Below are 12,983 nucleotides of genomic sequence, written 5' to 3' on the forward strand. Positions count from 1 at the left end.
ATATTAATTATTAAATTATATGTAATAATTATTATTTTAGATTATACAAATTCATAAAATATAATTTATTAGTTATAATTATTTTAAATTATTTTAAATCATATATTATAATTAAAATATATTTAATATTAATTATTTCAAATTTTCATTTATAGTATCATATATTATGATTTGAGTAAATTCATATAAGAATATTAATTATTAAGAATTTTATTAAATTATATATTTTAATTAAAATATATTTAATAATAATTATGTTAATTTATATTTTACAGTATCATATATTATGATTTGAGTAAATTCATATAAGAATATTAATTATTAAGAATTTTATTAAATTATATATTTTAATTAAAATATATTTAATAATAATTATGTTTAAATATGATTAAATTATTTATTATTGATATTAATAATCTTATTAAAATTTAAATAACAATAACAATAATAATTTACCAAAACAAATTTCGCTAATTATAAGAATTTTATTAAATTATATATTTTAATTAAAATATATTTAATAATAATTATGTTTAATTATGATTAAAATATTTATTACTGATAATAATAATCTTATTAAAATTTAAATAACAATAACAATAATCATTTACCAAAACAAATTTATGCTAAGGGTATTCTAGTCATTTTAGTATTTTCCATTATGCTATTACACCTCTATTCCATTCAATCAAACACAAGATTACTATTACGCCTCTATTCCATTACATTCAACCAAACAATTGATTTGCTATTACACCTCTAGTCCCAATACACCTCTAATCCAATACAGCGAACCAAACGCACCCTTAAAATAATTCGATTATTCAAATAAAAAAAGAAAACTCAAAACTAGGAAATGGAAAAACTAGGAAAATGTCATCTTGTCAAATAGGGGGAAAATATATTCAGTAAAGGTTTGGCCAACAGCTCCCTTGAAGCTCAACTTTAATTTTCAATCATTTGACTTGGGTTGGCTGTTGCCACCTTTGATTAACGGTTTATTATTATTATTATTATTATTATTATTATTATTATTATTATTATATGTAGGATGAAATACTTACCAACAGACTACAAAAACAACTAATTATGTTAGATTAAATAATAAATATTTTATAAAAAATTTGATAAAAGAATAATTTGGTTAAAATAGTGAAGTTAAAGATATTGAAAATTATGGTGCCAACTGCCAATAGAGGTATATTTTATTTTATAAATTTTACATAAAGTATTAAGATAAATTATACCTAAAGTTATTAAATTATTAGTAAATTTATATTTTGATCATTCAACCTCAAAAAATTATAAAATGATTATTAAACTATTTTAAAGTTACCATTTAAGAGTCCAATGACTTAAATAAAACCTTCCAAATAGTTCAGTGACTTAAATGAAAATTTTTGAATACTTGGTGATCATTTTATAACTTTTTAAGTTAGACGTAAACTTACTAATACTTTAACGTCATTAGGTATAATTTATTCTAAAATATAAAAAAATAAAAAGATCTTCATAATAATATTTGCTATTTTATAAAAATGTGTTTTATTTTTAATTTCTTAATTGAATTAAGATTCGATTAATAATTTTTTTAAATATTTAATTAAATAATAATTGTGTATTAAGATGTTAATCGTTAATCATCAATGAATTCAGTCATCATAGTACAAAGTAGAGGTGCTCATGGGTCGGGCCGGGCCCAGAAAATTTTTTTGGCCCGCGTCCTATGCTCGGGCCTAAAATTTTGTCCAGGCCCAACCCGGGAAAAATTCCTAAGCCCGAGCCCGTCCCGGCCCATTTTTTAATAAACACCAAAATTTTATTTTAAAAATAAAAAATAAAAAAGTATTTTAAAATAAAAAATAAAAAATAAATATTTATTATATATTCAGGCCGGGCCGGGCTAGACCCGGGCCAAAAAAGTGGTGCCCGATGCCTGGCCTTTTTCTAAATGGGCCTCATTTTTTTGCCCAAACCCATATTTTGGGCCTATATTTTTACCCAAATTCTCTCATATTTCGGGCGGGCCGTCGGGCCGGGCCTCCCAACCCATGAGTACCTCTAGTACAAAGTTAGTCTAGAATGTCAAGATATATGAAAACCGAGAATAAATAAGAAACTACTTTGGAGTTTGGACCAAAGTGACAAGCCTCAAAGGAGACCTCCCTCATTCCTCTAAAGTTTTTAGAATCAAGTTTGTCGAACCAATTAAATTATCAATTTCTTGTTTAACTTGACTGAATAAATTATTAAAAAAGACAAAATTTTGTGTTCAATTAATCGATCTGATCGATTCAATTGATTTACAAGTCAACTGATCCGCTTTCTTATTTTGAATTTATATCCTAACTAGTGTAATTTAATTCTGAAAAAAAGTGTGTTCCCCTCGTATTTTTCCTTTACTTTCTTTATTATAATGCTTTTGAATTAACTTAAACATAATTAAAAAAAAAACACTCAAAACACAAGATTTAGCACCCTAGCTTATCTTCGCCTTAGTGGCAGAATATACTTGATAAAGGTGCTCATGGGTTGAGTCAGATTTAGGTCAGGCTTAAGCATGATATTAATATACTTTATGTTTGTCCAAACTCAACTTGACCCAAAATATTGTTTAAAATTTTGCTCAAATTGATCCATATTTGTAAAAGATTAACTCAAATCCATTTTAGGCTATCTCATATTATTTTTATTTTTTAATAAATAATTATTTTATATTATTTAAATATTTAATAATTTTATACATTTTTTATTTATTGAATTTTTTTATATAGTTATCTTAACATTATTTTAATGTTTACATTAGAGTAGTATTATATATTTAGTATATGTTTATTTTTTTAATGTGTTTTAAATTACATAATATATAAAAAATAACATAATATAAAGTACTATAAAATTAAAGATGGGTCGGGTCGGGCTCGGGCCTTGAATGTTCAAGTCCAAGCTTAACCCATATTTCAAATGAGCCTTTTTTTTTTGCCTAAATCTATTTTTCAGGTTTAATATTTTTATTCAAACCCTTCCAAATTTCGGGTGAGCCTTCGGGCCTGAGCAGGTAGCCCAGCTCATGAACATGTCTAATACTTGAAGATAGAGGGAGCCTTACAAATTTAAAAAGAGTTTCATTAAACCTTTCAAAATTTTGAAAAATTTTAATTAGACTCTTAAATTTTTTAGAATTTTAATTAAACCTACAAAAGTTTTAAAAATTTTAATTAAAGCTCTATAAGTTTTAGAAATTTTCATTAATTCTCTCAAAATTCTTAAAAGTTTTAATTAAACCTAAAATTTAAAAATTCTCATTAAACCCCTCAAAATTATAAAAATTTTAATTAGATGCTTACAATTTTATTAAGTTTTGAAAACTTAATGACACATGCTGCCACTACTTCATCTTACAAGAACTCAAAAATATTTAAATTCATCGCCTAACAAGAATAACTCAATTTTCATCTTAAATTGAAATCCATTAAAAAAACCAACTAAATTAAATCGAAAATAAAATAAATTTTCAAATGTTGATTATTTTGACTAAGTTATAAAATCAAATCGGATTAATTGCTAGAATTAGTTGGGCTAAGAATCAGTCAAGTATGTCAACAACGTCGGCCTAATGTCACAAGCCGTGAATCAAAGCCAAAGATTATTGCGAACAAAACGTCTCATGGAGGCCATAGAACTCATGAAGAAATCCATTTACTTGAAGCCTTGGTTGCCCAAAGAGTAAAACTAGAATTATTGGGATATATAGTGTAAATCCTAAAAGAATAAGATTGCATAAAGTTTAAATATCTTAGAACTCTCAATTATAGGTAGGTTTTAATCTCGATGTAACTTAAGTTATACCATCGATTTTAGAAGGAGCTCAACTATAAGCAGAGGCCTTACCCTTATTTTCGTTGAAAAAGGGACAAATTGATAAAAAAAAATTGTAATAAATTTGTGATGATGTGAAAATAAAAATTAGTGAAAAGTCAATTCAACTATAACATATTTGCGCGTTACCTATAAAGGTAAAACCAATTCCACCATAATCATCGGCTCCTAAAATAAGAAATTTTGACTGTTGATTTTAAAAGCTTCACTTCGTTGCTTCCTCCTCTCTTCGGTTCTTCCTTACACTGGTAAGAATCCATCTTTCGTTATATAATTTTCTGTTTTTCTTTTTCATTTTCCCCTTTTTCTACATTTTCATAGTTTCCGTACATTCAATCTCTAAACCCTAATCTCACATAAGAAGATGAATTGAGCTTGGTGATTCGAAATTTTCGTTTTTGGCACTTCGGGTTTCGTTTTCTCGGGCTTGGGGTTTATTTCCTTGAGCCTGGATTGGGGAATTTTCTCTTTTTTTGGGGGGTAATTATAGTATTTTAGATTGCTAAACGAAATGGGGAATTATTGTGAATTTGTACATTAGTTTAAGCATTTGTTTTTAGTATTCTCGTTTTAGAGTGTTGAGAACTCTATCGTTCTTCGACAGTTCACTGTCAAAAATGTCGTCAGCTGGTCTTGCTGTCGTTCCAGTTCGAAATGAACCTTTGACTGCTCCCAGTCATATAAGTCCTGGATCGGGTCATTGCGAAAGTGAATCGATTTGTGTGTATTTGGCTTTTTCTGGATCAATGATTCCGATGCGGATTCTGGAATCGGATTCTATTGAATCCTTGAAACTTCGGATTCAAACCTGTAAAGGTTTTGTTGTAAAGAATCAAAAGTTGGTTTGTGGAGGCCGGGAATTGGCAAGGAGCAATTCCCTTGTTCGTGACTATGGAGTCAACGACGGGAATGTTCTACACTTGGTTCTTAAGCTTTCCGATCTTCAGGTCATTAATGTTAAGACTTCGTCTGGGAAAGAATTTACATTTCATGTTCGACGAGGACGAGGATGTGATGTTGTTTATGTGAAACAGCAGATTGCTAAGAGAGAGAAAGGGTTTACTGATCTCGATGACCAGGAAGTTGTTTTTGATGGGGAGAGATTAGAGGATCAAAGGCTTATTGATGATATATGTAAGCATAATGATGCTGTATTGCATTTGTTGGTCCGGAAATCTGCCAAAGTTAGGGCTAAGCCTGTTGCCAAGAATTTCGAGTTGTCTATCATGGCACCAAAATCGGAAGGTAAGCGAGATAATGATGTTGGTGAGACGAACGGTGGAGTACAATATGAAGCTGATAGAAAGTTTGTACCAAGAAAACCTCCCGAGAGGGATTTTATATTGGAGCCTGTTATTGTTAATCCCAAAGTTCAATTGTCTTCAGTGATTGTCAAAATGATTAAGTCCACATTTGATGGATTATGTAGCAAGAAAAATCCAATCAGGTCTATGGAAGGTACTGGGGGAGCTTATTTCATGCAGGATTCATCGGGTCAAAAGTTTGTTTCTGTTTTTAAGCCTATTGATGAGGAGCCTTTAGCTATTAACAACCCTAGAAAACTACCAATGTCATCAGATGGTGAAGGGTTGAAAAAAGGTACAAGAGTTGGAGAAGGAGCGTTTAGGGAAGTTGCAGCTTATATTTTGGATCATCCACGATGGACGATATATGGCAATCAGAAGGGTTTTGCTGGGGTCCCTCCTACTACTTTGGTCAAGTGTTTGCATAATGGATTTAACAATCCTGATGGTTCACCAAAAGCCAAGATCGGGTCATTGCAGATGTTTGTGGAGAACCGTGGAAGTTGTGAGGATATGGGTCCTGGGTCTTTCCCGGTCGAGCAAGTACATAAAATCTCGGTGTTGGATATAAGATTGGCTAATGCAGATAGACATGCCGGAAACATTTTATTGAGCAAAGATAAAGATGGGCAAACATTGCTGATTCCAATTGATCATGGCTATTGCTTGCCTGAAAGTGTAAGTTACCGTATACTAATATGTCTTAATTCAACTTCATTCGTTTAAACTTGAGCCGCATAATAGATTTACAGTTAGATGATTATTGAACTTGTATTAGTTAAAGTTGTCTTGATTCACTAATTATGCTAATTTTATATTTTGTTGGCTAACAAGCTGAGTGGTGCTGCTGCCTGTCTAATTCATTCTCGGTTTTTGGAGTCCTTATGAGTGTCATTACAAGTTATTTTTCTTTCACAACATTGCAAAGTTCAAGTTCTATATATTTTGTGGTCTTTTGCAATGTACTAATAACTATTTGTTTATTCTGTTTCTATAGTTTGAAGATTGCACTTTTGACTGGCTGTATTGGCCTCAAGCTCGTCAATCGTACTCGTCTGAGACACTCAACTACATAAAATCCCTTGATGCTGAAAAAGATATTGCACTTTTGAAATACCTTGGGTGGGACATACCGTCTAAATGTGCACGTACCCTCCGCATCTCCACCATGCTTCTCAAAAAGGGTGCAGCGAGAGGGCTCACTCCTTATGCCATTGGAAGCATAATGTGCAGAGAGAACTTGAACGAGGAATCGCTGATTGAGGAAATCGTACAAGAGGCGGAGGAAAGTGTGCTTCCCAACACAAGTGAAGCTGCATTTCTCAAAAAACTATCCCAAATCATGGATTGTCGTCTTGATGAGATTGCTGGGTCACACATACGATAAGTACAGAGCATCTAATAGTGAATGGTGGTTCATAGTTGTTTGTTATGTTGTACATGCCTCCACATTCTTCTGCATCCATATGTCCTCAAATGGCCTAGCAAGGTGGTTATGAAAACACACAATGGTTCATTCTTCTCTACTTTCATGTAATTCTCTATTTCTTATGGCACTTTTACAAAAAAAGGCTTCTTAATTTTAGGCCATGATTCTTGCTTTGAATTGATTTTTTCAAGAATTTTTTTATAGTTTATTTTACCAAAAGACATTCTGGCTTCTTGAAAAAAATTGCCAGCACATGTACGGCACATGCCAAAAAATAAAAAGTAAAGTTCGGGTTTTACTTCATGTCGAAGCACAAATAAGAGAAACAAAACAATTTTTCTCATGAAAACAAATTTTCATCAAGTTAAATCCGATTTTGGAACAAATATAAACGTAGCATTTTTCATCAAGTCAGTTGAATCTGATATATGATATTTGGCAATTTCTTTTAGAAGCCAAAATGTTGTTTCTATTATGTATAATTCCTCCTCAATATTTATATATATATATAAAAGTCAAATCAAACTTTTCAAACTATACGAAAAATATAAGTATTAAATTGATGTAAAGATACTAATCCACAAGTTTGGCATAGTACAGGTGTTAAATGTAGAATTTGACCTTTTTTTTCTCATGTTACATTTTCTGGATCAAGCAAAACATCAAGAATCAAGGGTAATCACATGATCATTTCCTCAAGTGGCTGCTGACCAAATTACAAATATAGTAAGATAAAAAGGAAAAATACCCTATAGGCTACCACACACAATTTAGCTGATATATCAGCAGCTTAGTTTTCAAGAAAACCAAACATGGGAATGCATCATTTACAGCATAATGCTGACTATATATATACAACTTCGTTTTTCAACCATAAGCAAAGCTAAACAGCCTTAAATTGTCATGGAAATTTCTGTACTAAAGGTTATATTGCATTTCATCTCTTTGATTTAAAAAAATAATAAATTAATCCATATACATTAGATCAAAGAGCATATTGACCCTTTCTTCTGATTGACAAAATATAATCTTATAGTGCCACATGACATCCCACGTGTATCTCTCCTAATACGTACAAAGACAATTTTAATAGTAAAAATAGATGAACTTTTTAATAAAAAGACTCGTTTGCTCTTTGATCTAACATATATGGATTAATTTGTTTATTTTTTTAGTATAAGGACTAAATTACAATCTGACTTCTAGTATAGAAATTTCCATGATACTTTTACCGCTAAAAAGCTTATTGTTAATACTGGAGAAAAGGCTTAAGGCTTCAATGTGCATGCAGAGTTCAAAAATCCTCAACATCAATGGCAGGTTGCTATTAGTATTACAGGAATATGCAGCAAACAATATTATGGGGGTGACATTTTTAACTACAAAGGTTGGGTATACAGGCACCACCTTCGGGGTTTTGTTGTTCTTTCCATATCCGCCCCGTTACTCGCAGTTTCAACTCTTTCCTGTCCCCTCCAGAGAAGAAAAGCGCCATGTTACGCTGTATAATAAGGCCGTCGTGGCTATCCCGAACCTTTCGGTGGCTATCTCTTATGCTTCTCGGGGTGCCTTCCCAAATGAGTTTCCTACCATTCCCTCCAACTTCTAGGCTATAACTGTAGTTGCGAGCTTCAATCTCATCGCCCATGAAACGAAGGAATGCCATGTAAACAGGAGCCACTCCGAGCTGAAAGGCTTCAAAATGGAGACAGAAGTATTGACCAAAACAATGAAATACCTAAACATATATGACAAAAGATTCGAACCATTTAGCATTAAAGAAAATCAAAGAAGATTGAACTAAACTGTGGGAAGTCAGGGCCGAAAGTTCAAATAACCAAAGTATCATAGAGGCCCTTGTATTAAGAGTCAAATAGCATTTTATTCTCTTTACTTAAAAAATGAATAAATTAGTCCCTATACGTTAAATCAATGAGCAAACTAGTTATTTTGGTTGAAAATTTCATCCATTTCTTCTGTTAAAAACTGATGTGGTTGACGGACTAACTGGACAGTTCCACATAGCGTGCCATGTGTACCTCATGATGACATATAGAGACTAGTTTTTAATAGTAGAAATGGATAAAAATTTTAACAAAAAGACTAGTTTGCTTTTTGATTTAACGGACAGAAACTAATTTGCTCAATTTTTTTAGTAAAGGGGAAAAATGCAATCCTATTGTTAGTACAAGGACCTCCATGGTACTTTTACCAGCAACTATCATACATCAACAGCTTATTAATCCTCATCTACATTAAAGCAGATTAGCAAGGGTTACTTTGTCACGTATCTATAAATCTAACACATTTTATTAAGAGACTAGAACAACAAGCTGATCCAATGAAAGGTATGGCTACCACGTATAAAACCGGTAACTTTTTCAAGTACACAATATAGACAGCTCAACTCAGTCACATAAGTCAAGACAATGTTCATATATGGGAAAGTATTAAATTATCGAAAAGACCTTTTTTATTAGGGATGAATATCAAAACTATACATGAACTTTGATTCAATGTGCAATGTAATACATGAACTTAGATTTTGTGCAATTTTATACATGATTATCATTTGATTTGATTCAATTTTCACAAAATCATTGACAACATTATCGAATTAACATTATTCTGCGTTGATATATTGCATATACAAATAATTATATTAATCGAATATGAAAATAAATATATGTATTCATTCCTTTAAATGTGTATAACTGAATCAAAATCAAAATTTTACGTATACATACGAACCACAATTCAAGTTTCATGTGTATAAGCGCACCAAATTAAAATTCATGTATCAAATTGCACATCGATCAAAATTCAAATATAAATTTGATATTTATCCCTTTTATTATCATCAATCATCCAATAAGTTCAATTCTTAATCAGAATAAAGATGCCTACTAATGGTAAAAGTATCATAGAAGGCTCTATACTAAAAGTTGGATTTTCGGTCTCTTTACTCAAAAAATGGACAAATTAGTCTTTGTATGTTAGATCAAAGAGCAAGCTGGTCATTCTGTTAAAATTTCATCCATTTTTACTGTTAAAAATTAGCCCCAGTACATTAAGCGTAAGGTATACATGGCACATCATGTGTCTTTGTTGAGTTATTTTGTTAGCCACACCAGTTTCTAACAGTACAAAGGGATAAAATTTTAACAGAAACGACCAAATTGCTTTTTTATCTAACGTATAAGAACTAATTTGTCCATATTTTAGTAGAGAGGGCAGAATGCAATCTCACTCCTAATACAGGAGCCTCCATGGTACTTTTACCACCTAAGATTGAGTGTACTTACAGTTAGCATCCATGTTGCATTTTCTACTTCTTGAGGATTAGACTTCACATATCGATGGTTAAACGTGCATCCAGAATGCATGTCCACCTTGTGGTCATCCCTTAGATGTGTAACAAGAAATGGAATATCACCAACAACAGCACATTCCGATCCAGCATATGGGCAGCTATACGGCCTGAAGTTGCATAGAGCCTCATGCTTGAGTTTACTATAGTAGGGAAAGATCTCAGGGCATCCAAGTGACATATATTTGCAAGGCAATTCAAGTGATTCAGCCACCTTCTCTAGTGCTAGACACCTAATATCACCAAGCTCCTGTCTACAAGTGGGGCATCGATTGTGTACCCTCGTTTTACAAGTTGAACAGAGAGTATGCCCATTGTGGCACTGTGAAAGCAAATTATAGAACACTTATCATAAGACTAGCATTCGAAGGCATTGAAAAACTCTAATGTGCCAAAAAACCAATGGTTCAGAAAACAGGATACTGCGTTTGACATTTGAAATTAGAGAAACCGGCACAACTTTTGGGCCACTTTCAGAGTGAAGCATACAAATATGGTTTATCAGCATACACAACACAGAGATGTACTTGGGCATAAACATAATCTACAAATGCCAAAGTTCCTGCACCCAACCCGTAAAAGGGGGAAAAAGAAAAGGCTGTCGTGATCCTTAAGCATCATTGGTATACTCAGCTGCTTATTTAACCAACTACCTACCCATGCAGGCTAATGATATGTAAATGCACCCATAAGAAGGAAAAAGAAGAAATAAATATTCATAGCTTTCACTTAAACTCAAATGATACTCCATCTCACCAACAACTGAGTTGTTGGGTGTAGTGTTAAGGCACATTGTACTCCCAAGCAGGGGCAAAGGGAGGAGAGTGCAGGTAGGAGCCTTGGCCCCCCTAAAATGAAAAATTGCTGCTTTAATCCGCCAAAATTTATAAAATCCTAAGTTAATATATGGTAAAATTATAGTTTGGCCCCCCCCCAAGTGCTAGAATTTCAATTTAGTCCTTTGAAAACCATCCAATACAAGAGTGAAATTGCATTTTATCTCTCATAAAAATATATAACTTTATTTCCCCCCTAAATTTTTTTTTTCTCCATGCTCCCAAGAAAAGAACTTAGGTTCAAATATTAAAAACAACATTGTTGGGAGGGGCAGCCAGGAACCCTGAAAGAATTAGTCTTCACGAACCGTACAATGGACATGAAGGATACTTTGGTTATACCATAAAAAATGATACAACATCTCAATTAAGTCTTTTACGGTAGTAAATACATTCATCCGAGGAGGATGAAGAGAAATAATAGGCCCCCAAGGCATTCTTCAATTGCTATGGCTATAAACACAATCTTACCAGCATTGTTTTATACTCTAGATGAAGCCACTATTCTATGCTTTTATTGTGAAATCATGCAAATTTATTAACATATCCAAGTAAACTCTCATGGATTGTTACATATGAATGAGAAGATAATAGTTTCCTTTCAATTTGCCATCTTAGCCACACTTTTTCTAAAACCTTTCCCAGCACAAACAGCTACAGCATATCACCTTTGTTTACAAATTCGCTGCGCCTGAGCTGAAAGGCTGAATCAGCATTGGAAACCTTTGTCAAATATAATAAAAAGACATTCTAATGAGTATAGGTTAATGCTATAGGCAATACCAACTGGACTAAACTGAAAAAAAAAGAAGAAAAAAGCTTTCATTTTCGACATTTACAATAATTAGACCATCTTCTTCTTCTTTGATACGTTAAAACAAACACAAAGAATTCAACCACGCATATGAGTATTGCTCTTCACATAACACCCCCTCAAAAAATGTCAATTATATAAAGGCAACCTAATCCCATCTGTAGTCCTAATTCTAACCCTAAAAGAGCACAAATCCAACACATAAGAATAAGCCTATAAATTTGACTGAAAAAAATCCAAGAAAAAGAAACAGATTAGAACCATTCAAGCACTCCAAAAGCACTCAAAAAGATGTTCTCAATTTAGAAAAAGAAGAACCCATCAAGGGAAAAGGAAATAAAAAGACTAACCTGGTGAATAGGAGGGTACATAGAATTGGTACAAACAGGGCATTCAAGGAGTTCATGGACACTAGTAGTGCTTGGATGAACAGCTGATGACAAAGAACTGTTGTTGCTGTTCCCATTGTTGCTGTGGGTCTTTGACAATGAAGAAGATAACTGATGATGATGGATCTCATCATCATCCATCACATCCGATGATGCCATACAATCAATACTATCTGATTCCATAAAAAAAGGGTATAACAAAGTTATCAAATTTGATCAGCTATGGGTACAAATTCCTTTTGGGAAAGATGGAAACTATGGGTGATGGGTATAAAAATAAAGTATTAATCTTTGGGGACTAAGTTAGTTTATGAGTAAATCGAAGAAAGTTAGTTTATGAGTAAATCGAAGAAGAAACAAAGAATGAAAATGGGGTATCAATAGGAAAACCAGATGAGTTGAATCAATACAGAGAAATTAAAAACAGTAGTTTTTAATTTCTCTTCTTTCTGTATTCTTTCTCATAGGTTGCAGAGAAAGAGAGAGTTCACCGTCTAAAATTTTACGAGACAGTTGATCAACATCACGCGGCTCAAGGTCAAAGAGAGAACCATGGTTACTTGCAATATGTATACACATACGTGTATGTATATATAAGATTTTTGTAAGGTGATGAGGTGGGAATTATTAGAGCAAACATACAGACAGTGACCATGTTTCAATTAATTAAAATAATTTCTTTTATCTTCAAAAATAAATAAAATTCTTACATTTTACAAAAAAATGAAGAAAAGAAAAGGTATAATATAATTTTTGGCCCCTGGACTTGATAATTAGATTCACTTTGGCATATTTACCTTTTTTTTTTGTTAACTTTGGTACTTGAACTTGGCCTTTAGATTCATTTTGGGCCCTAAACTTGGATCTTATTTAGATTTGATGATGTAACCAGTATTCTTGGAACATGACTAGATTAATTGGTCAGACCAATTGGACCAAGAATCATTTGTATACTGTTCCAA

General features: G+C 32.2%; 2 protein-coding genes across 4 annotated transcripts; one reads left to right on the forward strand and one right to left on the reverse strand.

Moving 5' to 3' along the window:
- The first annotated feature begins 3,992 nt into the window (after positions 1-3,992).
- LOC105763907 (phosphatidylinositol 4-kinase gamma 4) lies at positions 3,993-6,789 on the forward strand. 2 transcript variants are annotated; one of them, XM_012582315.2, is made up of 3 exons: positions 3,993-4,127; positions 4,484-5,861; positions 6,181-6,789. In XM_012582315.2, exons 2-3 carry the CDS (start codon positions 4,497-4,499, stop codon positions 6,568-6,570), a joined length of 1,755 nt encoding a protein of 584 aa, XP_012437769.1. In that variant the 5' UTR covers positions 3,993-4,127; positions 4,484-4,496; the 3' UTR covers positions 6,571-6,789. The 2 variants fall into 2 exon arrangements, with proteins under 2 accessions (XP_012437769.1, XP_012437768.1); XM_012582314.2 differs by lacking the exon at positions 3,993-4,127 and having other exon boundaries at positions 4,134-5,861.
- A 492-nt stretch (positions 6,790-7,281) lies between these two features.
- On the reverse strand, positions 7,282-12,593 carry LOC105763908 (E3 ubiquitin-protein ligase SINAT3). Of its 2 annotated transcripts, none has more exons than XM_012582316.2 (3): positions 11,983-12,592; positions 9,918-10,304; positions 7,282-8,350 (listed from the first exon to the last, which is right to left on the reverse strand). In XM_012582316.2, the coding sequence occupies exons 1-3, from the start codon at positions 12,202-12,204 to the stop codon at positions 7,988-7,990; spliced, it is 972 nt and encodes a 323-aa protein (XP_012437770.1). In that variant the 5' UTR covers positions 12,205-12,592; the 3' UTR covers positions 7,282-7,987. The 2 variants fall into 2 exon arrangements, with proteins under 2 accessions (XP_012437770.1, XP_052481808.1); XM_052625848.1 differs by having other exon boundaries at positions 8,086-8,307; positions 11,983-12,593.
- Positions 12,594-12,983: the final 390 nt, after the last annotated feature.

This window comes from Gossypium raimondii, chromosome 12, assembly GCF_025698545.1.
Source record: "Gossypium raimondii isolate GPD5lz chromosome 12, ASM2569854v1, whole genome shotgun sequence".
Lineage (NCBI taxonomy): Eukaryota > Viridiplantae > Streptophyta > Magnoliopsida > Malvales > Malvaceae > Gossypium > Gossypium raimondii.